The 25777-nt window shown below is 46.0% G+C and overlaps 2 protein-coding genes across 2 annotated transcripts; both read right to left on the bottom strand.

The window, feature by feature from the left end:
- Positions 1-4683: 4683 nt before the first annotated feature.
- LOC123371274 (olfactory receptor 52E4-like) lies at positions 4684-5631 on the bottom strand. Its single transcript, XM_045018669.1, has one exon. It carries the CDS (start codon positions 5629-5631, stop codon positions 4684-4686), a length of 948 nt encoding a protein of 315 aa, XP_044874604.1.
- Positions 5632-23985: 18354 nt separating this feature from the next.
- On the bottom strand, positions 23986-24984 carry LOC123363177 (olfactory receptor 52K1-like). The gene has a single exon (XM_045004067.1). The coding sequence runs from the start codon at positions 24982-24984 to the stop codon at positions 23986-23988; it is 999 nt and encodes a 332-aa protein (XP_044860002.1).
- Between the last annotated feature and the right edge of the window lie 793 nt (positions 24985-25777).

Below are 25777 nucleotides of genomic sequence, written 5' to 3'. Positions count from 1 at the left end.
CTGGGCTGCCCTCTGCAACCCCTAGTACCTGTTGGCCCTCTGCTAGGCCGCAGCCTGGGGCTTTCCAGACTGGAGCTCCCCAGCTCCTCAGCCTGTCCCCAGCCCTGCTTCACTCAGGTACCCTGTGTCTAGCTCCCTGCAGCCAGGCCTTTCTCTCTCTGAAGGCAGAGAGAGACTGTCTTGGCTTCTGGCTTCCCTGGCCTTCTTATAAGGCCCTGTTGCTCAGTTTGGGGCATGGCCCTAGCTGCAGCCACTTCCCCAATCAGCCCAGCTTTTAGGGCCGCAGCTCTCAAGCCCTGCCAGGCCGCTTTTAAACCCCTCAGGGCAGGAGCAGGTGTCCACCCTGCTACAGCTAGTAACCTATCTCCTGCATGATCCTGCACCACAACTATACAGGGAAAGAAGAAGGAGCACTCACTCTGCCAAAACTGCCAAGATCCATGGATTCCTGACTACAAAAGACATTAAGAATTGGCCCTGGTGGCGGAGACGGAGTATTGTAAATTGGCAGGGAGGAATTTGGAGGGACCGTGATTGGGAGTCTGGGGTTGAGTGGTGGACTGGGCGAGGCTCTGCACTTATGGACAAGTACAATCAGGCTGCACTTCCCTGCCTAATTGGATTCTGGATGATGAATACCAGAAGCGCCTTGTTGCCACAGACACTGCCCCCACCAGCTCCTCCACAACCACTACCTCTCAAATATCAACAATCCCATGTATTCAGATGGGACTCAATGGCCAAGGCCTTCACACCTTAGTGATTTATTTAAATATTGTTTGGAAAAATTATTTTATAAGGTTCAGAGGATCTCATACAAGCGAAAGTTTGAGTGGAAAACAGATGGGTCAGTAGAGATAGAAGTGTATGAGATCACTACAAACAAGCTTCAAAAATCCGTCATTGAGATTAGTGGGTTTCATAACGGGATTGACATGATGGCCGTTCCCAGAGCCTGCAATATACTGGGAGGAAGGGGTCTTCATTGTTATTTGCTTACCCAAGTAGTAAATGATCAAATTCACACTCAGAAAGTGTGTTCCACTGATGGCAATTTTACCTGTACTGAAGTAATCCCAATAACCAGTAACTTAACCTGCACCATACTGCAGTATTCCCCTTCCGATGCCCTTAATGGTGAAGCTTCTCGGAGCTATATGAGAATTGTTTACCAACAAAAGTGGTATGACACTGTACCAAAGAGAGATGTGCTAGGGTATCGATGGACAATAGTTAATGCCACACTAGGGATTGTAACATTCTCACTGCCATTATCCAGTTTTCAGGTCACCTCTGTATACCCTAATTGCGCCAAGGGGGCTGCCATTTGGTTAGCAGAGCAAAGGGCATGGATTGTCTCAAGAAGGAAAAGAGATTTGAATGCCAATAGTGCAGCAGCAATTTGGACATTTTACAAAGGCCAACAGCATGAGGAAAAACTAGGGCAGCTGGAGAAAACCACGGGACATATTACTGGAGCACACGTACAGGCTAGAATCGGCGAACTGCATGTTATCTCCATCCTCAGCTCCATAACCCAGGAATTGCTAACAAGGATGGTACTTAACATCACTGAGGCAGGGAAGATATTGCAGTGGGATTTGGCCTGCTCAGAGTTTCAGGATTTCCTGAATGACCAGCTGATGGCCATTCGGAGTGATCTTGAGCATCAGACTTGGCCCACTGCCCTTACAAATGCCTCGGGGATGCCATCTGAATTGTGGCCTTGGAGACATACTTGGAGGGTTTCAGGGTGGAAATGCAGACACTTGCAGTGATCCTTCCAAGCGTAAGAGCCTGGGTGTGTGGGCTCCCACATACCAAATCCTGCCGGGTCCGTGGGGAGGATGTATGTGGGACTGGGTAATTCACCGCGATGTTTGGGAAATTAAACCTCCTGGTGAGCCTAGCTGATTTATACTCGGTGCTCCTGGAAAAATACCCGATATTTGGATAGGGATAGGAAGCCAATGGACACTCTGGCATCTAGAACCCCCGCAGCTTCAGTGTGTACAAAAATTGAAACAAGGAGAAGTTGTCATGGTTCATGACAATGTTTGTTGGAAGATATGGGACTATGACCTACCCTGGCAGAGCACCCAATCTTTCAGACTAATGATAGATAGAACTCTAATAGATTAGTAAGACGCGATTTCCATTTACAGAAACCGAGCTGACTTTTGCCGAACAATTTATGTTCTTCTATGTGTCTGACAATTTTATTCTTTTATTTACTATTGTTTCAACTAATTTGCCCAATACTGATGTTAGACTTACCGGTCTGTAATTGATGGGATCACCTCTAGAGACTTTTTAAAATATTGTGTCACATTACCTTTCTTCCCATCATTGGGTACAGAAGCTGATTTAAAGGGTAGGTTACAAACCATAGTTGGTAGTTCCGCAAGTGGCCCCTCCTTGAATGTTTGTTTAAATCACTTGATGGTGGCAGCAATACCGTCCAAGGTCAAGGAAAGGAATTTGCGCCTTGGGGAAGTTTTTAACCTAATATGGTGGAATATAAGCTCAGGGGGTCTTTCATGTGGGTCCCGACATCTGTACCCCAGAGTTAAGAGTGGAGAGGGAACCCTGACATTACCCTACATCACAAAGGAAGGAGAGCTCCTGGCAACATGGAGAACACCCTAGATTCTCTGTTGTTCAATGTTGAAAGATGCTTGGCTTCATTCTTAGGGCTGAGTAGAATCCTCGTGGGCAGGAGGATCCCCAGCCGGCCTTGCAACAATCGCTGACCAACCTGAAAAGTTTGTCACAGAAGTTGCTGGCCAGCCGGTAGACCAAGATATCCTCCCTCTCAGTTCCCCCCCAATCCTCCAAAACAGACCTTGCGGCCGAGAAGAGGAGATAGATGTCTCCCCAATGCTGTAGAAGGAATTTCACCTTACCCGTGAAATCACAAGTGTCCACCAGAAACGGTCATGCTCATCCAGCAGCACAGTGGGGGATGGTGTCGTGGACTTATGATGATTTTCTGTCTGGGCCCCTGTTATGACCCTGCGGCCCATGGAGATGGGCAAAGAGAGAGCAGACCACCGGTTTGGCGACTGTAGCGGTGGTGCCGCAGAAAGGGAAAGGGAGCTGGAGGGAAGAGAGCAGCCCCTAAAGGGTCAGGGAGGGGACACAAAAAAAACCTCCCCCTGAGGTTTGTCCAAGGACAGGGAAAAAGGAAGCAACCCCTGGATGGCAGCAGAATGGAAGATGTAGAGGACAAAAATGAGTAGCATTTCTCTCCACATTCCCCCCAACAGCTCCTGCCTCCACTCTGTGACTGTGGCTAGGGCTTGGGGCAGCCTGAACTGAGGGGCTGTTCTGCTGCTGCAGCCAGGGCCCTTCACTTCTACTATGGCTGGAGGCTTGAACTCCTGCCAGATGAAGCTGAATATCAGAGGGGTAGCCGTGTTAGTGTGGTTCTGTAGAAGCAGCAAATAATCCTGTGGCACCTTATAGACTAACAGACGTTTTGCAGCATGAGCTTTCGTGGGTGAATACCCACTTCTTCGGATGCAAGTAGTGGAAATTTCCAGGGGCAGGTGTATATATAAGCAAGCAAGAAGCAAGCTAGAGATAACGAGGTTAGATCAGTCAGGGAGGATGAGGCCCTGTTCCACCAGCTGAGGTGTGAAAACCAAGGGAGGAGAAACTGGTTCTGTAATTGGCAAGCCATTCACAGTCTTTGTTTAGTCCTGAGCTGATGGTGTTAAATTTGCAGATGAACTGGAGCTCAGCAGTTTCTCTTTGAAGTCTGGTCCTAAAGTTTTTTTGCTGTAGGATGGCCACCTTAAGATCTGCTATTGTGTGGCCAGGGAGGTTGAAGTGTTCTCCTACAGGTTTTTGTATATTGCCATTCCTAATGTCTGATTTGTGTCCATTTATCGTCTTCCTTGCATTCGAAGAAGTGGGTATTCACCCACGAAAGCTCATGCTACAAAACGTCTGTTAGCTGAAGTTGAGGCAGTCTCAGCTCAGGGATTCTGCTCCCTTCTGCCCAGCTTCTCCACATGAATCACAGGCTGATTGCCATGTTCTGTTCATTCCCTCTGGAGCACCTGGCACTGGGCACTCTCAGAAGACAGGCTACTGGGCTACATGGACCATTGGTTTTACCCAGTATGGCCATTCTGATCTTCTTATTTAGACCTCAGATGTATCTGCCTCCTGCTGTAACAAATTATTCCCCACTCCCATCCCAGAGCTGAGACAGATCACAGGAGTCTCTCTCTGCACAGAGTTAGTAACAAAGTAAGAATAAACATTAAAATGTTAACACTAAACAATGCACCTTAAATGACTTGCCATAAGATGTGAGAACACATTGGTTATAGAGATAACTGGGTCGCAGCTGACGAGGGGATGGGAAGACAGGAGCAAGTGACAGGGGCAGGGCCTTGGGGAGAAGACACACGGTCGAGGCTTGACAGAAGAGATGGGGCAAGATTGTAATTCCAGGGATCCAGCTACTAGCAATTAGAAAGGGGGCAACTCAGTGTAGTGTGCATAGACTGACTCCCCAGTTCATCACATTGACACAGCACAGTAAGGACAGGGAAGGGTTTAATGTCTCTGTCTTTCCAGGGAGTGGTTCCGGGAAGAGGTCCCAGCATTATACACCAGCCAGCTCTGCACAGAGCTCAATCTGAAAGCCAGAGCACAAGGAGGAAATATTTAGGTCTCTTTATGAGTAAAGAGCTGGAGCAGCCTGCCCCGGATCTGCTTGGTCCTCACCCCATAAATGATGGGGTGTATCATGGGGGGCACCAGCTGGTACACACTGGTAATAAGAATGAGGAAATGTAGTGGAACATTGTGGAAAAACCGCTGAATAAGAGAAGAGAATAAATCTGGGATGTATAAAGCTGAGATGGCACAAAGATGAGAGATGCAGGTCCCAAAAATTTTGAGCCGGGCATCCTTTGTGGGGAGGCGGAAGATGGCCCGGAGGATCAGAGTATAGGACACGGCGATAAAAAACCCATCCATTCCGATCATAGAGAAAAGATTAAACAGTCCATAGTAACTATTGATGCGGATGTCAGCGCAAGCCAGCTTCACCACAGCTATATGCCCACAATAGAAGTGGGGGATTATGTTGGTTCTGCAATATGGCCACCGCCTTGCCAGGAAGGGATAGGGCAATGCAAGTATGCCACTACGCAGCATCACGGCCAGGCCTAACTTGGCAACAACAGAGTTTGTCAGGGTAGCTAAATATCTCAGAGGATTGCAGATGGCCACGTAGCGATCAAAAGCCATGGCAGCGAGGATTCCAGACTCCATCACTGAGAAGCAGTGAATGAAGTACATCTGGGTGAGGCAGGCACTGAAACTGATCTCCCTGGAATTGAACCAGAAAATGCTCAGCATTTTCGGTAGGGTGGATGTGGACATGACCAGGTCAGTGACAGCCAGCATGCAGAGGAAATAGAACATGGGCACGTGGAGGCTCGGCTCCCTCTTCACGATGAACAGGATGGTGAAGTTCCCCAACACGGCTATGGTGTACATAGCACAGAAGGGAATGGAGATCCAGATATGGGCTGCCTCTAGGCCAGGAATGCCAAGTAGGATGAAGGTCGGGGGGTTTCTGAAGTCGGTTGTGTTCGAATCTGACATGGCTTAGGGCAGAAAGTGTCCAACTCTGAGGCATAAGGGCGTCTCCTGCATTTACCATATGCTCCCCTGACTTTCTGTGTGTTCCCAGGACCTCGGATGATGGTCACAGTAGAAATGCCTGAATGGAGAGACAACGTTAATATGAGACACTGCATGCACTAGTGGAGGCTGTTCTCATGGAAAAAGAAGATTGATCTCTCTTCCCACACTGAAAAAATTACATTTTTATTATTTAGAGAAAATAACTATGAAGAATGACCCTACTATATACAATTCCATATATTATTGTGCTCCCTGAATTAATAAGTCCTATACTTTTTTGCAGGGGGGACCTCAAGAGGCACCAGCAGGAAACACAAGTGTGGATAGTGGTTATCCATCATTGTGTCTTAATGCAGTGAGAGCCAGGATAGGGAGTCCATACTGAAGGGAATTCCCCATTCATCCAGTTGCCCAAAATCAGAGAGGAGGAAAAATAAATTTTTACAAGGACATGTGCTGAGAGAAACATCCCATGTAGAACATACCTCAGGGGAAAGACCTGGATGCCATTGACAGCAGCTCAAGAGAAACACCTGCTCCTTCGCAGCAGTGGACAAGACAAAACAATGTTCAGATCCCCAAGATATGGGATGAAGCATAACGTGTTCAGGAATGTGTTCAGTTTTGGTCACCCAGTCTCTGTTAAGGACAGAAAAGTCTGGGACTCTTTATTTTTCACAAGAGACAAAGATGAGGACATATGTTATAGGAGAGGAAAATTAAAAAAAAATGAAACTGATTTACATTCAAATGGACAGTTCCCAACCAGTACTATCGATAGACATTTAGTGCTCCAAGAGGACTAATTCCCTAAAGATGAGGGAAATTGTCAGCAAAACTGATCAGGAGAAAAAATTTAGACAGAAAAATATGAATGAATATTGGTATTTCTTTGATTACAGCTCATCACATAGTGGAAAGCTCATGATTCCACAGTCAACAAAGTGAACAACCTTGGGTAAAAACTCAGTTTAGTGGTAAAGTTAAGGCAGCAATTAGTGGGAGGGAAGCAATATGTGACAAAGAGGAAAAAGGGAAAACAGCTGGCCAAGAATAGAAATCAGAAGTTAAGAAAATTGATAAAGAAGGTTAACACATCTGGGAAAACTCCATGTGTGGCATTGCTATGAATTACAAAAAGGAGGTTATTAATTATATTAAGAACAATTGAAATCCTAGAAAAAATTTATGTCAATTCCTGTGTTATATATAAAGTATTTAAAAGGGGTTTTGTTTTATAAAAGAGTTGACAAGGTTAAGAAACAATGGAAAAGCTGGTATGGGATTAGTTAAAAAAAAAAGTCTAGAAATGTAAGTACTGCCACTCACGAACTTAAACAGATTTTGTCAAATAAACCTGATTTCATTCTTTTATGAGAGTACACATTGGTTGATCAAGGGAACAAGGTTGGTGCAATGAACCTTGATTTCTCAGAGGCATTTCATTTAGTAGTGGAAAATATTGAGTTGGTGAGTTGGAGCAGGTGAAAGATTTTTCCTCTCCACATGGGATTGATGAAACAAACTACATCCAGTTCTGGGGTCCACATTTGAAAAAAGAAGTTGAAAACTTGGACGGTGCAGAAAAGAGCCACAAAAATGATTGGAGGATAGAGAAAATGATACATTGTTAGACCTGAAGGTCTCGATCTCTTAACTTATCAAAAAGATGATCAAGCAGAGACTTTAATTTGGAGAAAATCATGGGTAATAACAGGCTCTGTAATCTACCAGAGAAAGGCTGAGCAAGACCGAAGGGCTGGAAGCTGAAGCCAGGCAAATTCCAGCTAGAATTTAGGGCCAAATATTTAGCAGTGAGGGTGATTAATCATTGTTTGTTCCATTTTCACCAAGATGGTTGGTGGTTTTTGGACACCTGAAATAGAGAATGTCAGTGAAAATGGGGTAGATTCATCTACTAAAATAGGGAAAGAACAAGTTAAAAGTTACTTGGAGAAGTTAGATGTCTTCAAGTCACCAGGGCCTGATGAAATACATCCTAGAATACTCAGAAGGAACTGAGTGAGGAGGGATCTGAGCCATTAGCTATTATCTTTGAAAAGTGATGGGAGACGGGAGATTCCGGAAGACTGGAAAAGAGCACATATAGTGCCTGTCTATAAAGAGAGAAATAAGGGAAACCCAGGCTATTACAGACCAGTCAACTTAGCTTCTGTACCAGGAAAGATAATAGAGCAAATAATCATGGAATCAATTTGCAAACAAATAGAAGATAATGAACTGCTAAGTGATAGTCAGCATGGATTCATCAAGATCAAATCATTTCAAACCAACCTGATAGCTTTCTTTGACAGGGTAACAAGCCCTGTGGATGTAGGGAAGCAGCAGATGTGGTATATCTAGACATTAGTACAGCTTTTGATACAGTCTCGCATGATCTTCTCATTAACAAATTTAGGGGAATACAACCTAGATGGAGCTACAATAAGGTGTGTGCATAACTGGTTGAAAAAGAATGCTCCCAGAGAGTAGTTATCAATGACTCACAGTCAGGCTCAAAGGACATGACAAGTGAGGTTCTGCATGGATCAGTTCTGGGTCCGGTTCTTTTCAATGTTTCCATTAACGATTTAGATCACGGCATAGAGTATAAACTTGTTAAATTTGCAGATGATACCAAGTTGGGAGGGGTTGCAAGTCTTTAGGGAATCAGATAAACATTCAAACTGATCTGGAAAAACTGGAGAAAAGGATGATTAAGGGTCTTGAAAACAAAATCTATGAGGGAAGACTGGAAGATCTAGCAGTGTTTAGTCTGAATAAGAGAAGACTGAGGGGGGAAAGGATAACCGTTTTCATATACCTAAAAGGTTGTTACAAGGAGGGAGAAAAAGTGTTCTCCTTAGCCTCTGAAGCGAAGACAAGAAGCAACGGATTTAAATTGCAGCCAGGGCGGTTTAGGTTAGCAGAAATACAACATGCAACATGATAGTATTCCTCTACTAAGTGTGGGCTAAGTGTGAATAACCATCAGTCTTAGATGACTAAGACAAAAGAAATCCTGTTATCTTGTCAGGGGATAGACTAGCTGTCCTTCACGTTCCCTTATAACTCTATGGATCATTCTATGATGTAAAATCCTAGTGTAGTGTCGGCCTTAGTCACACACACGTCTTTCAGCTCAATCCAGAGGTAACTGGGTGAAATTTAACGGGCCTGTGTTTTACAGGAGGTCAGACTGGATGATCAAGTGGTCCCTTCTGACCTTAAACCCTATGGACCTATTGATAAAGAAAGTAGATCAGGCAATTATATTTAATGTGTCTCATAACATGAACAAGGGAACATTTAGTTAAATTGAAAGTCTGAACATATAACATTGAGAAAATGTAATTGATACCATAATTCCTATTTGGCCTTTAGAACTCCTTGCTACAAACATTATTGGAGTGAAGAGCATAGAAGAATGGGATTCACAAATGGATTGGCCATTATAGGTGGTGCTGGTGGCATAACCAGGGGGTGACATTGTCTATGCATTAGCACACAGCTGGCTCTGACATCTGCACTCAGTTCTTGCTCCAAGGGGAATTTTGCCTCAGTGGGGCCTGAGTAAAGCATGGGCCGTAGTCTCAGAATTTGCCCTTGTACTGCACATCTACTAACATCTTTCATCCTAAAGGATTCACTGTGCCACTGAAATGCACCAGGTTTGGGCCGGAGTCTAGAAGGTGGGATGAGCAGGGATGTACAGAAAAGAGTGAGATTTTGGCCAGTGATTCTTTAGCAAACTCATTACTTATGGCAAGGGTCCTGGCATGTGTCATGGTTGTGCAGAGTGGATAAGACCACAGACATCGTCTTTATCCCACCACACACATGTTTCAGAGGGTTTGCAGATCAGGTGAGCTTCTCAGCAAGAGATGGGTACCTGTGAATTCTGAGACGGAAGTGTCCTCCTTAGGAATCTTCCTCAGGTATCCATGACCCACAACTCTCTCAAGCCAGCATCTGCAGCAGCATCCCACGCCGAGAGCTGACAGACGGTGTGCACAGTTTCTAATATAGCTCTGTGTAATCCCAGTGGGGTTCGCTCAGCCTCTAGAGGAGAAGGGAGGATCTGAGTGTAAACAGGCTGTAGACAAGCAACTCTCCACTTCCATGCTAATTATCCAGCTTTAGGAGTAAACAGCAATTAAGGAACCTTCCCAAAGGGGGATGAGAACTCATGGGTTCTGCACTGAGTCAGAGAGGAGTTCGCTGCTCTGTACGTTTGTGTGTCTGTATTTAAAAATTATAGTTGATGAAAAAGAAAATTAGGGATAATGCCTAATTCTCAGGATAGATGGGTAGATAGTGAGAACCGGAGTAAGTGGACTAAGAGGAGACACAAGCACTTAAAGCAAACACATGGGGCTGTCGCTAAGGGATCAGAGATCAGTACTTCTCATCAGTAACTATCATCATACTGTGTAGCGGCTTTCATTGATGTATCTTCAAAACACCTAGCAAAGAAAAGTCACTATGAACCATCCCCATTTCACCAACCTGTAAACTGAGACACAGGGAGACATGACTTTTCCATGGTCACACAGACACTGACTGACAGAACCCAAGTGTCCTGACTTCCCTTCCATAACCAGGGTCTCTCTGTCAGTAAGTGACCACATGACAACAAGGAAATGGACTCCCAGTTTTGCAGGGCCTATTCACTGTGGGGGAGGAAGGAATTCCCTGGGGACCGCCGAGCCCTCTGGCATGCCAATCTGGGCCCCCTCTCACACTGCAAGTCTGTGACAAGCTGCAATCCTCTCAGGTCTTGCACTTACACAGCTATACACAGACAGGGACACACCCAGCTGCAGGTACATGAATGACTTCACTAGCCATCCAAGAAAAAGCAATAGAGAGTCTCCAACCAATTCCCCTCAGCTCTCCAGCCTAGGACCCAAGAGCTGTACTATCTTGCCCTGGGCAAAAGCCTGACCGGTATCAGTTTATTTCCCAGCCTGCCCCTCCCTCACCGTGGAGAGGACAATAGTTCAGCCTGAGCAGATTTATAATAATAATTGGAGATATACCAATCTCCTAGAACTGGAAGGGACCTTGAAAGGTCATTGAGTCCAGCCCCCTGCCTTCACTAACAGTACCAATTTTTGCCCTAGATTCCTAAGTGGCCAACTTAAGGACTGAGCTGACAACCCTGGGTTTAGCAGGCCAATGCTCAAACCACTAAGCTATCCCTTCCCCTTTTAAGTTTTAAACAGCATCCTCTAGCAAGTAAAAAACTATAAACCAGATTTATTAATTAAAGAAAGATCAATTGTTTAAGTGATTATAAGTAATAGTGTAAAGAACAAAGTTGAAATCTGGGAAATAAACAACATCACAATCTAAGTTCTATACACTAGACAGGCTTTGAATCAAACAGTGTGTCACCCTGATGGTACAAACAATCCACCAATCTTCCATGCACAAGCTAGAAACCCCTTCAGCCTGGGACCACAGCCCCAGTTCAGTCCCAGGTTCTAACGTCTTTGGTGTTGAGTTGTTTGGGGAGTGAGGCCAAGTGATCATGTTGCTTCCACATTTTATAGCTTCTGCCAGGTAGAGGGAGCTTCATTATTCCAAGCAAAACCCCCAGCACAGTTAGTGGAAAAGTACAGACACAAGATGGAGTCCAGAGTCACAGGAGCTGGTCACATGCCCTTCCATGCTTTCAGAATGTTAAGAATAAAAATGGTACATGTATACAAATACATCAGTATTTTATATACTGTATAAAATTCACATCATAATCATATCACCAAGGTAAATATGGGTCTGCCAGGGTGTTGCTTTGGGGCACAGAATGTCACACTCCCCCCGTTAGTTCATTGCAGGACTGTCAGTCACTGGCTGATGCAGAAGCAGTGTGCTCAAGGCTTTCTTTACTTTTTGATCATACAAATCCCAAGTGTTACAAACATTGTCGTGTTATCCACAGGTGTTCTTCCAAACTTGTATGTACCTGTCAACACTTTGTAGATGAGCCTAGTGATATCAGAAGTTGTCTAGGGTACTTTCTGTGTAGCATTGTCAACCATTGTGTTTTTCCTACAAGTTGTAACTCAGTACATGGATTCATCAACGCCATGAGGTGTTGTGCCTCAGTTTTCCCCTCCAGACAGCAGACCAGGTATATTTCATCTCCCTCCTGTGACAAGCTTTGAGCCTGTGAACAGGTGTTCTCTGGGAAGCAATAGTCATGTATGAGCGTCTTGTTGATTACTCCTAGTATGTCCGAAAGCTTTCCCCAAAAATCATGCCTGTTTCACCTTTTCATAGGTTTACCATCAGTACAAAAATATTTTGTCTTAAGATTTACCGTTAGCAGCTAACTTTCCATCATGATATTTACCAATAACATCAAATCTTTTATTACAGCTAGGTGTTTCCACGTATATTTATTACACCACAGTGTGGTTTGTTGAAATTACATTTTGTCTTTCAAGTAGTTCCTGAACCTTAACATATGGTTAGTTACTGGCTTTCCTTTCCCCTTGCTGTACCCATCAGTGGGGATCTCAGTTCAAGGTCGTCTTTAAGTACTTGGTATTCAAGGGTCTGATCATTTAAGGATGTAAGAGCACGTTGCATGCTGTCTAGCCCTCACTGAACCTACCTTCCAGCCCAGGGTTATGCCCATGGAAAAAGTTCACCCCCCACCCCCGTTGGGGTTTCCCTGTGATCCCCACTCCAAACACTTTTTCCTAGAGAGTTGTGTTGGTGATCTGTGCTCTCTGGGCAAAGTGTTGAGCCTTCTACCAGCAGCCCTTTCACGCCCCTTCCTATATCAGAGGGGTAGCCGTGTTAGTCTGGTTCTGTAAAAGCAGCAAAGAATCCTGTGGCACCTTATAGACTAACAGACGTTTTGCAGCATGAGCTTTCGTGGGTGAATACCCACTTCATCGGATGCAAGTGGTGGAAATTTCCTGGGGCAGGTAAATATAAGCAAGCAAGAAGCAAGCTAGAGATAACGAGGTTAGATCAATCAGGGAGGATGAGGCCCTGTTCCAGCAGCTGAGGTGTGAAAACCAAGGGAGGAGAAACTGGTTCTGTAATTGGCAAGCCATTCACAGTCTTTGTTTAGTCCTGAGCTGATGGTGTCAAATTTGTAGATGAACTGGAGCTCAGCAGTTTCTCTTTGAAGTCTGGTCCTAAAGTTTTTTTGCTGTAGGATGGCCACCTTAAGATCTGCTATTGTGTGGCCAGGGAGGTTGAAGTGTTCTCCTACAGGTTTTTGTATATTGCCATTCCTAATGTCTGATTTGTGTCCATTTATCCTTTTCCATAGAGACTGTCCAGTTTGTCCGATGTACATAGCAGAGGGGCATTGCTGGCATATGATGGCATATATTACATTGGTGGAAGTGCAGGAAGGCCCCTTCCTTTGTCTTACCAGCCCAGAGAAGTTCCTCCTCCCTTCTGTCAAGAGGGTCATTAGCATTTTCACAGACAACAGTTTATTCAGTCAGATCTACATCCTCTCTTAAAGATGGGGGGAGAGGTAGATATGCTCGGGGGTAGGGATATTATAGAATCATAGAATCTCAGAGTTGGAAGGGACCTCAGGAGGTCATCTAGTCCAACCCCCTGCTCAAAGCAGGACCAAACCCAACTAAATCATCCCAGCCAGGGCTTTGTCAAGCCTGACCTTAAAAACCTCTAAGGAAGGAGATTCCACCACCTCCCTAGGGAACCCATTCCAGTTCTTCACCACCCTACTAGTGAAAAAGTTTTTCCTAATGTCCAACCTAAACCTCCCCCTCTGCAACTTGAGACCATTAATCCTTGTTCTGTCATCTTCTACCACTGAGAACAGTCTAGATCCATCCTCTTTGGAACCCCCTTTCAGGTAGTTGAAAGCAGCTATCAAATCCCCACTCATTCTTCTCTTCTGCAGACTAAACAACCCCAGTTCCCTCAGCCTCTCCTCACAAGTCATGTGCTCCAGCCTCCTAATCATTTTTGTTGCCCTCTGCTGGACTCTCTCCAATTTATCCACATCCTTCTTGTAGTGTGGGGCCCAAAACTGGAAACAGTACTCCAAATGAGGCCTCACCAGTGCTGAGTAGAGGGGAATGATCACATCCCTCGATCTGCTGGAAATGCCCCTACTTATACAACCCAAAATGCCATTAGCCTTCTTGGCAACAAGGGCACACTGTTGACTCATAGTCAGCTTTTCGTCCACCGTAACCACTAGGTCCTTTTCTGCAGAACTGCTGCCCAGCCATTCGGTCCCTAGTCTGTAGCAGTGCATGGAATTCTTCCGTCCTAAGTGCAGGACTCTGCACTTGTCCTTGTTGAACCTCATCATATTTCTTTTAGCTCAATCTTCTAATTTGTCTAGGCCCCTCTGTATCCTATCCCTACCCTCCAGCATATCAACCACTCCTCCCAGTTTAGTGTCATCTGCAAACTTGCTAAGGGTGCAGTCCACACCATCCTCCAGATCGTTAATGAAGATATTGAATAAAACCGGCCCCAGCACCGACCCTTGGGGCACTCCACTTGATACCAGCTGCCAACTAGACATGGAACCATTGATCACTACCCGTTGAGCCCAACCATCTAGCCAGTTTTCTATCCACCTTACTGTCCATTCATCCAGCCCATACTTCTTTAACTTGCTGGCAAGAATACTGTGGGAGACTGTATCAAAAGCTTTGCTAAAGTCCAGAAATAGCACATCCACTGCTTTCCCCTCATCCAGAGAGCCGGTTATCTCATTATAGAAGGCAATTACGTTAGTCAGGCATGACTTGCCCTTGGTGAATCCATGCTGACTGTTCCTGATCACTATCCCCTCCTTTAAGTGGTTCAGGATTGATTCCTTGAGGACCTGTTCCATGATTTTTCCAGGGACTAAGGTGAGACTGACTGGCCTGTAGTTCCCTGGATCTTCCTTCTTCCCTTTTTTAAAGATGGGCACTACATTAGCTTTTTTCCAGTCATCCGGGACCTCCCCCGATCGCCATGATTTTTCAAAGATAATGGCCAATGGCTCTGCAATCTCATCGGCCAACTCCTTTAGCACCCTCGGATGCAGCGCATCCGGCCCCATGGACTTGTGCTCGTCCAGCTTTCCTAAATAGTTCCAGACTACTTCTTTCTCCACAGAGAGCTGGTCACCTCCTCTCCATACCGTGCTGCAGAGTGCAGCTGTCTGGGAGCTGACCTTGTCTGTGAAGACAGAGGCAAAAAAAGCATTGAGTACACTAGCTTTCTCCACATCCTCTGTCACTAGGTTCCCTCCCTCATTCAGCAAGGGGCCCACACTTTCCTTGACTTTCTTCCTGTTGCTAACATACCTGAAGAAACCCTTCTTGTTACTCCTAACATCTCCGGCTAGCTGCAAATCCAAGTGTGATTTGGCCTTCCTAATTTCACACCTGCATGCCTGAGCAATACTTTTATACTCCTCCTTGGTTATTTGTCCAATCTTCCACTTCTTGTAACTGTTTTTTTGTGTTTAACACGAGCAAGGATTGCACTGTTAAGCCAAGCTGGTCGCCTGCCATATTTACTTTTCTTCCTACACGTCGAGATGGTTTGTTCCTGCAACCTCAATAAGGATTCTTTATAATACAGCCAGCTGTAAAGAAATTGGAGGATTGGGCCAGAAGAAATCTGATGAGGTTCAACAAAGACAAGTACTGAGTCCGGAAATGAGGATGGAAGATTCCCATACACTGCTACATGCGGGGGACATCGTGGCTAAGTGGTAATTCTGCAGAAAAGGACCTGGGGATTACAGTGGATGAGAAGCTGGATAGGAGTCAGCAGTGTGTACTTGTTACCGAGAAGGCTACCGGCATATTTGGCTGCATTAGTTGGAGCATTGCCAGCGGATCGAGGGAAGTGATTATTCCCCTCTAAACTTGAGCCACAAGCTGAGTGCCTGGATGCACAGATGCTGAATCAGCCATTCTCTCCTGGGCATCCTCTCCCAAGTGACCAGTGAGGAGACACTCCTGTAATCCCACTATTCCTTTCCCAGATTCCCTCTTTGCCCCCCTCCCCAAGACACATACCCCTTGGCTCTCTAGGGTGGGATCTGTCCCCTGTTCAGTTGTGAAGGGCTCACAGCTAACAGACTGGACAGCTGTCTCACTGAGAGGCTCTCAACCCCCTCCCTTCCTGAGGTGCTGTTGCCTCCTGCTGCAGTGTTAAAGGAAGTCTCACCCACCTCCCCAGTGATTTCTTGTATTCCATCACCCTTCTCTGTGCTCCCTTCTGGGACACATCTTCCTATGCTTTCTAGCAATGGGTATCTCCCTCGTATAGCTGTAATCTGGACATTTTCTCCCTGACAGGTAATACACACTTCTCCCTCCCCGAGGAGACTCTGCCTTCAGCTGCAGTGCAGGAGCTGGTCTCAAGCACCCCAGCTCTTGGGACCCTGCAGCTTCCCGCTGCTGCAGAGGAATCAAGGAGACTCAGTCTCATTCCTTAAGCAGCTCCTGGGACATTCCCTCTTTCCCTCTGAGGTTCCAGCAGAACGATCCTTGTTGTAGGCAGACACTTTAACAGCATAAGCGACATGAAAAATGTCATTACCAATTAGCATTTCAATAGGGTTATCGTCTAGTACCCCAGGGGTGCCCAACCTCTGGCTCCGGAGCCACATGCGGCTCTTCAGGAGTTAATAGGCGGCTCCATGTGTAGGCACCAACTCCCAGGCAGGAGCTACAGGCGCCAACTTTCCAAAATTCGGCGGGGGGCTCACTGCTCAATCCCTGGCCACGGGCCCTGCCCCCACTTCCCCCTTCCTGCCTCCTCCCCTGAGCCTGCCAGGCCCTCACTCCTCCCCGTCCCCAGAGCCTCCTGCATGGCACGAACCAGCTGGGAACAGAGACGGTGATGATGGGGGGAGCGGCTGACGTATTACTGTGTCTCTGTAGCAATGCAAAATTCTGACTCCTTCTCAGGCTCAGATTGGCCACGCATGTACTACCCACACTGATAATGCAGCTTCCCAACACACATTTTTATGTGCACTTGAGCTGAAGGAACAAGGATCTTTTGACCTCCTCTACTAGAAGCTCTGCCATCTGTCCTGGCAGTGTGTCACCTTCTTGCTCTACAGGGGTCGGCAACCTTTACTATCAAAAGAGCCATTTTGCCCCCTCTTCCACTAAAGAAAAATAGTCTGGAGCCGCAAAACATAACACTGCTTATAAACTTTTAAAAGTTTTAATCTTTTTTTAATTTTACCTGTTACAACAACAGAATACAACAAACAGAAGTGCAGTGTGCATGTGTAGGCCTACTTTGAAATAAATTAAACACTGAACTATGCAGGCCTTTTTGAGTCCTTCCCGTATTTGTGTAAAATTAAAATAAAACGTAGCCCACTTTAATATAAAAAAACATATAGTTGCAGCTTAGCAGTTTTAAAAAAGTAAACAAAATTAGGAACGTTTTTTGACAAGTCCATTTCAGTGTGCTCTCATCCTCTTCGGGTTTTTTTCTCGGCCAGCAATCAACCGAAGCACCTGAACATACAATAAAAAACTACATCAGCTCTGGGTCTGAAATAATTGTTTTTTTCTGAATAATAATAGCCTATTAAATGCTAGTCTTCTCACCTGTTTAATGTGACTTCTGTTTCTGAAGCTCGATGCTGATCTTCCCTATGTCGGGGCTGTAAGATGTGACTTTGATCTTCACACAGGACTGTAGGCTCTCATTTGTGAGGTGGGAGCGATATTTGGACTTTATTAAGTTCATGCTCGAGAAAACTTGCTCGCATAAGTATGTTGAGCCAATGATGGACAGGACTCCAAATGCATACTTTTTCATGTTCATATACATGTCGGGAATGGCACTCCATGTTTCAAAAACAAGTTTGTCGGGTTTGGGGAGGTTTTCAATATCATTCCATTTGTGCTCGTTAGCGAGAGTGGCCTTCTGACGGGCGACTTCTTCGAGATCCGCTGTCAGGCTTTTGAACTTGGACACCCATAAGTCTTTATCCGCTATGTCGGCTAGTTCAATTTCAAGATCGAGCTGACTTATCCCTGTGAATGCGGATATGTTCAGCAGGGATGGGTCGATGTCCAGCGGTGTGACAGGGAAGGACAGAGTGTTTTTTTCCTTTCTGAACTCACTGAATCTTTCTCCAAATGCAGCTTGCATTGCCATAATTGCACGGTGTAAATAATCACAATTTATGTGATTGTTCTCTTCTTTGAACTCTCTCAGGGAGGGGAAGTGAGAGAGAGTACCTCTCTGTACATCTCTGGCAAACACTGTCACCTTGCACTCAAACACCAGAACATCCTCCAGCAACTGCAGGGCCGTGCTTCCCTTTCCTTGGAGATTTTTATTCAGCGTGTTTAAGTGACTTGTCATATCCACCATGAAATAAAACTTTTCCAGCCAATCGAGGTCTCCCAGTTCGGGATAGCTGAGGCCTTTGCTTTCCAAGAAGGTTTTCACATGTTCCAGACAAGCAGTGAAGCGTTTCAGCACGTCTCCCCTTGACAGCCACCGAACTCTGTTGTGCAGCAGGAGATCCAAATATGCGCTCTCGACTTCATCTAACCATGAACAAAACTGTCGATGGTTCAACCCATTTGCAATTATTTTGTTCACTATCTTAATAACGAGGTACATCACTTCCACACATTCGGGGGGAATGTTTGAGTGCACAGTGCTTCTTGGTGCAAGATGCAGTGAAACGTCATCAGCTCTCAATCCAGCGACTTTTGAAGTAAATTCACAAAGCCCTTCTGTGCTTCTCTCATACTGGGTGCACCATCAGTAGACACTGACACCAGGTGAGTGGTGTTTATTCCTTTGGCTTTTAGACAACTCAAAACAGCCTCAAAAATGTCCTGTCCCCGCGTTTGGCCCTTTAGCGGTATGAGTTCAATCAGTTCTTCCTGCGGCCCATCAGAGTTCACATATCTGCATAACAGTGCTGTCTGCTCAATATCGTTTACATCACTTGACTCATCACAGGCAATTGAATATGCTTGAGCTGAATTGATGTCATCAATTTGCTTACTGGTGATGTTTGTTGCCATTTTAATGGTCCTGTCCTTGACGGTCTTTGCAGAGAGAGGCATTTCTTTAATTTTCTGAATAATTTCCTGTTTGTTTTTGAATTCGGAGAATAGATGCTCTGATATTTTTATGAACGATTCTTTCATGTATTCTCCGTCTGTGAATGGCTTCCCCCTCCTTACGATCTCATGAGCTGCCACAAAACTAGCAGCTGTAGTTGAGTTTGGAGAGTTGATTCACTTCTTGAAAGTATGTTTGCTCTGCTCAACTTTCCGTAGTAGTTCCGAAATCGCTCTCTTTCGCCCATCTTCAGTTGGGTACTTTTCAGAAAATGCTGAGTGCTTGTTTTGAAAATGTCTTTCAACGTTACATTTTTTGTTGTTTGCTAATTTCTCGCCACATATCAAGCACACAGGTAAGCCAGCGTCGTTGGCAGTGAAGGCAAAGGAATCTGTCCATGCAGATTTAAACTCTCTATTTTCTTCTGAGATTTTTCTTTTTTGGGATGTATTCATGGTCAGCTTACCGCGGGGGTTGCACACTCAAGAAGCCGCCTGCAGGTAAAGGCGAGGGCTATAGACGTGGATGTGACGCACATTTTAATTGACAAATTATAAAAACTTTTTAAAAAATTGATGTTAAAGTATCACCTCGAACTCCAAGATAACTGTGCAACAAAATAAACAAAAATAAAATAATATATAAATAAAAATTAAATTAATAAATAACCATTATTCTTTTTTTTCTTTTTTTTTTCTTTTGTCAATGCCGAAGGGAGCCACAACAAGGAGGCTGAAGAGCCACATGCGGCTCCGGAGCCGCGGGTTGCAGACCCCTGCTCTATACCCTGCTAACCTCAGAAACCTCTGCCCCTGTATCTTCCCACCCAAGGTTTTCCCTGCAATTAATGCTAACATTCTAGGTGTGCTTCATGTATGATTGTGTAGAGGATAATATTACAAACCCAGAATGATAAGTGACAGGTGACTGAGGAGTTTCTGTGCTCAGGGTCGCAGCATTCACATGGCTTCCATGCTGCCTGCTTCCTTCCAGCACAGGGCATTTATTCCTCATGTTGTCAGGGGAATTACAATGATAGCATCTTCGGGACTCTTCTGATTTTACAGGAGATTTGAGTCGAGGATTGGAGGAACGGGGTAAATTATACCCCTTTCCCCGTGGTTTATTCACAACAGATGCTCGTGTCTGCTCGAAATCATCTGCTAGAGAAGCCATCTCATCCACAGTTTTCACCCTTTTGTCCCATAGACACTGTTTTACATCATCTGTACATACATTTAAGAAATACTCCTGAGCAACACGGTCAAACATTCAGTCAAACCTGTAACACCTTTGTTCCTTACACAGTTTCCCATCAGATCTTTCAGTTTGTTTACTTGTTCCACATTACTCATACCAGCCCCCATCATAAGATTCCTTGTGGTAGCTTTGCAGTGGTTCCTCGCCCTCTGGGTCAGTGCAAGACCATGCTGCCTCATTACACCATTCGGTGTCGCCCACAGTTAGGGAATCACAGAATCATAGAATATCAGGATTGGAAGGGACCTTAGGAGATCATCTAGTCCAACCCCCTGCTCAAAGCAGGACCAAACCCAACTAAATCATCCCAGGCAGGGCTTTGTCAAGCCTGACCTTAAAAACCTCTAAGGAAGGAGATTCTACCACCTCCCTAGGTAACCCATTACAGTACTTCACCACCCTCCTAGCGAAAAAGTTTTTCCTAATATACAACTTAAACCTCTACCACTGCAACTTGAGACCATTGCTCCTTGTTCTGTCATCTGATACCACTGAGAATGGTCTAGATCAATCCTCTTTGGAAGCCCCTTTCAGGTAGTTGAAAGCAGCTATCAAATCCCCCCTCATTCTTCTCTTCTGCAGACTAAACAAGTCCAGTTCCCTCAGCGTCTCCTCATATGTCATGTGCTCCAGCCCCCTAATAATTTTTGCTGTCCTCCGCTGGACTCTTTCCAATTTTTCCACATCCTTCTTGTAGTGTGGGGCCCAAAACAGGACACAGTGCAAAAAACATAAGAACATAAGAACGGCCGTACTGGGTCAGACCAAAGGTCCATCTAGTCCAGAATCCTGTCTACCAACAGAGGGAGCCCAACAGGTAATGATCAACTGATCTCTCTCCTGCCATCCATCTCCACCCTCTGACAAACAGAGGCTAGGGACACCATTCCTTACTCATCCTGGCTAATAGCCATTAATGGAATTAACTTCTATGAATTTATCCGGTTCTCTTTTAAATCCTGTTATAGTCCTAGCCTTCACAACCTCCTCAGGCAAGGAGTTCCACAAGTTGACTGTGCGCTGTGTGAAGAAGAACTTCCTTTTATTTGTTTTAAACCTGATGCCCTTTAATTTCATTTAGTGACCCCTAGTTCTTGTATTATGGGAATAAGTAAATAACTTTTCCTTATCTAATTTCTCCACATCACTCATGATTTTATATACCTCTATCATATCCCCCCTTAGTCTCCTCTTTTCCAACCTGAAAAGTCCTAGCCTCTTTAATCTCTCCTCATATGGGACCCGTTCCAAACCTCTAATTATTTTAGCTGCCCTTTTCTGAACTTTTTCCTATGCCAGTATATCTTTTTTGAGATGAGGAGACCACATCTGTAAACAGTATTCAAGATGTGAGCGTACCATGGATTTATATAAGGGCAATAAGATATTTTCCATCTTATCCTCTATCCCTTTGTAAATGATTCCTAACATCCTGTTTGCTTTTTTGACCACCGCTGCTTGTGTCTCCTCTTAGGCCTGGTCTACACTAAGGGGGGGGGGGTCGAACTAAGGTACTACCTTAGTTCGAACTACTCACCCGTCCAGACGCCGCGGGATCGAAGTCCGCGGCTCCCCCGATGACTCCGCCACCGCCGTTCATGGTGGTTGAGTTCCGGAGTCGACGGGAGCGCGCTAGGAGTTCAATATATCACGTCTAGATGAGACGCGATATATCGAACTCCGAGAAGTCGAACACTACCCGCCGACCCGGGCGGGTAGTATGGACGTACCCTTAGTCAACTTACTCCAGATCTCTCTGTCTACTATCTACCCATCTATCCTGAGAATTAGGCATTATCCACCTGGCATTGGGCACTGTCAAAAGACTACTGGGCTATATGGACCATTGGTTTTACCCATCATGGCCATTCTGATCTTCCTATTTAGACCCCAGATGTCTCTGCCTCCTGCTGTATCCAGGGCCGGCTCTAGGTTTTTTCCACCCCAAGCAGAAGAAATGTTGGCTGCCCCCCCTCCCACCCCCCGTCCCAGCCCTGGGCTCCTCCCCGCAACCTCCTGCTACCCCAGCCCTGGGCTCTCCCCCCCCACACACCAACACCCCCTGCCGCCCCAGCTCTGGGCCCCCACCATTGCCCCCCCACCATTGCCCCCCCCCCACACACCTCCTGTCGCCCCAGGCCTGGTCTCTCCCCACCCACCCCCACCTGCACCCTCCTTCCACCGCAGCCCTGGGTCACTGGTAACTTGCTCCCAGGGTGGGTCATTCAGCAGGAATTTCAGATGTACACAGAACACAGACAGGATTGGTTCCCATATGGTTACTGAACTGCAGTAAAGTGGAACAATTTTCAGCTTGTGTGATTGGAGGATATCTGGATGCATATTATAAGACTGTCCTCCATAAATGAGAAAAAGTTGAGGTGCCTTTATTATTCTTTTGTTCCACTCTTTCTTTCTATGGGGAATTTGTCAATGCCATATCACTGTCTTCCTTTTAAACAAACAAACAAAAAAACGCAATGGCTGTTGAAAATAGCAATTCCAGTACTAATAACCACTGGGAAGCATTTCTTGCTCAATTTTATCCTACCTTTTCTACAGCAAGTTACAGTGGATCAGTATATTTGATTTGGGAGAAATGAAGTAACAGCTGCCCAAACTGAGCTTGAGCACTGCTGAATTTTGAGGTGTTCAAATCTGGAAGGCAGGTGCTGGGTGTGTGTCTGTATGGCGGGGCGCTGTGGGCTCCATGAGGGAGCACGGCAGCATGTGTGCAGCAGCGTGTCTGGAGCTGGGCGGAGCCAGACATGCTGGTCTGAGTGGCACAGTAAGGGGGGTGCTGGGTTGGAGAAGGGTAGGAGGTTCCGTGGGGGGCAGTCAAGGGACAGGGAGCAGGGGGGTTGGATGGGGTGGAGGTTTGGGGGGCAATCAGGGGCAAGGAGAAGGGGGGGTTAGATGGGTCAGGGGTTCGGGGGGGCAGTAAGGGGACAAGCAGTGGTTGGTCAGGCATGGGAGTCCCAGGCTTTGTCAGGAGACAGGTAGGTGGTGGGATCCTAGGGGGGAAGTTTGTGGGGGATCTCAGGAGGGGGCAGTTGGGGACAAGGAGCAGCGGCGCTTAGATAGGGGGTGGGGTCCTGGGGGGCAGTTAGGGGCAGGGGTCCCAGGACGGGGTGATCAGGGGACAGGGAGCGGGGGGGGGTTGGATGGGTTGGTGTTTCTGTGGGGGGCAGTCGGAGGGAGTGGATGGTGGCAGGGTGGAGCTACCCTCCCTCCCCGTGGAGTGTCCTGTTTTTTTGAATGTTAAAATATGGTCCCCACCATCCACAGTGCAGCTCTCCACTCACAGCACATGCTGCCGCATGAGGTCCCCCTCCTTCCTTTCCAGTTGGTAGTGGCCAAGGGAATGCTGGGAAATATAGTTCTTTCCCTGCTCCAGGGCAGGCTCTATAGGCAGGGAGGTAACCAAGGAACTACAGCTCCCAGAGCCCCATGTTGGTTGTCAGCTCCCAGGCTGGATCCCTACTGGCTGCCAACCCTGCAAATGGGCTGCCCCAAGAAGGTGCTTGCTTTGCTGGTGCCTAGAGCCGCCCCCTGCTGCATCCCGCTACACCCCACTCCCCTCCCAGAGCTGAGACAGATCCCAGGAGTGCTAACTGGGTCTCTCTCTGCACAGAGTTAGCAAGAAAGTAAGAATAAAAATTACAATGTTAACACTAACCAGTGTCCTTAAGTGACTTGCTGTAAGATGTGAGAAGACATTGGTTGTAGAGATGACTGAGACACAGTTGACAAGGGGAGGAGAAGACAGGAGCAAGTGATGGGGCAGCACCTTGGGGAGAAGACACACAGCAGGGATGAGGCTTGACAGAAGAGATGAGGCAAGATTGCAATTCCAGGGATACCAGGTCTCTGCCTGTCCAGTAAGTGATTCGGGGAAGAGTCCCCACCATCATACACCAGCCAGCTCACCACAGAGTTCAATCTGAGAGTCAAATCCCATGGAGAAAACATTTAGGCATACTTATGAGTAAAAAGCCTGTGCAGTCTGTCCCGGATCTGTTTGGTCCTCATGCCGTAAATGATGGGGTGTATCATGGGGGGCATCAGCTGGTACACACTGGTAATAAGAATAAGGAAATGTAGTGGCACATTGTCGCCAAACCGCTGCATGAGAGAGGAGAATAAATCTGGGATGTACAAAGCTGAGATGGCACAAAGATGAGAGATGCAGGTCCCAAAAGTTTTGAGCCGGGCATCCTTTGTGGGGAGGCGGAAGATGGCCCAGAGGATCAGAGTATAGGACACGGCAATAAAAAACACATCCACTCCGATCACAGAGAAAAGATAAAAAAGTCCATAGTAACTATTGATGCGGATGTCAGCGCAGGCCAGTTTCACCACGGCTACATGCCCACAATAGAAGTGGGGGATGATGTTGGTTCTGCAATATGGGTACCGCCTCACCAGAAAGGGATAGGGTAATGTGAGTATGCCACTACGCAGCACCACGGCCAAGCCTATTTTGGCCACGGCAGAGTTTGTCAGGGTAGTGGAATATCTCAGAGGATGGCAGATGGCCACGTAGCGATCAAAAGCCATGGCGCCAAGCATTCCAGACTCCATTGTTGAGAATGAATGAACGAAGTACATCTGGGTGAGGCAGGCACTGAAACTGATCTCCCTGGAATTGAACCAGAAAATGCTCAGCATTTTGGGTACGGTGGATGTGGACATGACAAAGTCGGTGACAGCCAGCATGCAGAGGAAATAGAACATGGGCCCTTGGAGGCTCGGATCCCTTTTAACGATGAACAGGATGGTGAAGTTCCCCAACACGGCTATGGTGTACATAACACAGATGGGAATGGAGATCCAGATATGGGCTGCCTCTAGGCCAGGAATGCCAAGTAGGATGAAGGCGGAGGGGTTGGTGAAGTCGGTTGTGTTGGAATTTGACATGGAGTATGGGAGAAAGTATCCAACTCTAAGGCATAAGGGTGTCTCCTGCATGTACTTGATATTCCCCTGACTTTCTGTGTGCTCCTAGTATCTTGGATGATGGTTGCAGTAGAAAAGCCTGAATTGAGAGACAACGTTAATATGAGACACTGCATACAGTAGTGGAGGCTGTTGTCATGGGAGAAGCAGATTGATTGCTCTATGCACACTGAAAAATGACATTTTCATTATTCAGAGAAAATAACTGTGAACAATGACCCTACTAAATCCAATTCCATATTTGTATTGTGCGCCCTGCATTAAGAATTCCTACACTTTGTGGTGGGGGAACCTTAAGAGGCACTAGCAGGAAACACAAGGGTGGGTACTGCTTATCTATCATTGTTCTTTTATGCAATGAGAGCCAGGATAGGGAGTCCATAGTGAAGGGAGTTCCCCATTCAACCAGTTGCTCGAAATCAGAGAGGGGAAAAAAAACAAACCTTTGAGATGACGTGCTGGAAGAAACATCCCAACTAGAACATACTTCAGGGGAAGGACCTGGGAACCATTGATAGCAGCTCAAGAGAAACACCTGCTCATTTGCAGCAGTGAACAAAACAAAAGAATGTTCATATCCCAAGATATGGGATAGAGCATAACATATTTGGGAATGTGTTCAGTTTTAGTCACCCAGTGTCTATTAAGGATAGAAAAGTCTGGGACTCTTTATTTTTCACAAGAGACAAAGATGAGGACATATGATATAGGAGAGTAAAATAAAAAAATGAAACTGTTTTACATTCAAATGGACAGTTCCCAACCAGTACTATCAATAGACACTTAGTGCTCCAAGAGGACTAAT

Source organism: Mauremys mutica, chromosome 1, assembly GCF_020497125.1.
Source record: "Mauremys mutica isolate MM-2020 ecotype Southern chromosome 1, ASM2049712v1, whole genome shotgun sequence".
Lineage (NCBI taxonomy): Eukaryota > Metazoa > Chordata > Testudines > Geoemydidae > Mauremys > Mauremys mutica.
This window is presented reverse-complemented; position numbering and strand designations above follow the sequence as displayed.

What these genes read in the sequence shown, in the direction of transcription:
- LOC123371274 (XM_045018669.1), bottom strand. Translation starts at nt 5,631, where the DNA reads ATGTCAGATTCGAACACAACCGACTTCAGAAACCCCCCGACCTTCATC.
- LOC123363177 (XM_045004067.1), bottom strand. Translation starts at nt 24,984, where the DNA reads ATGCAGGAGACACCCTTATGCCTTAGAGTTGGATACTTTCTCCCATAC.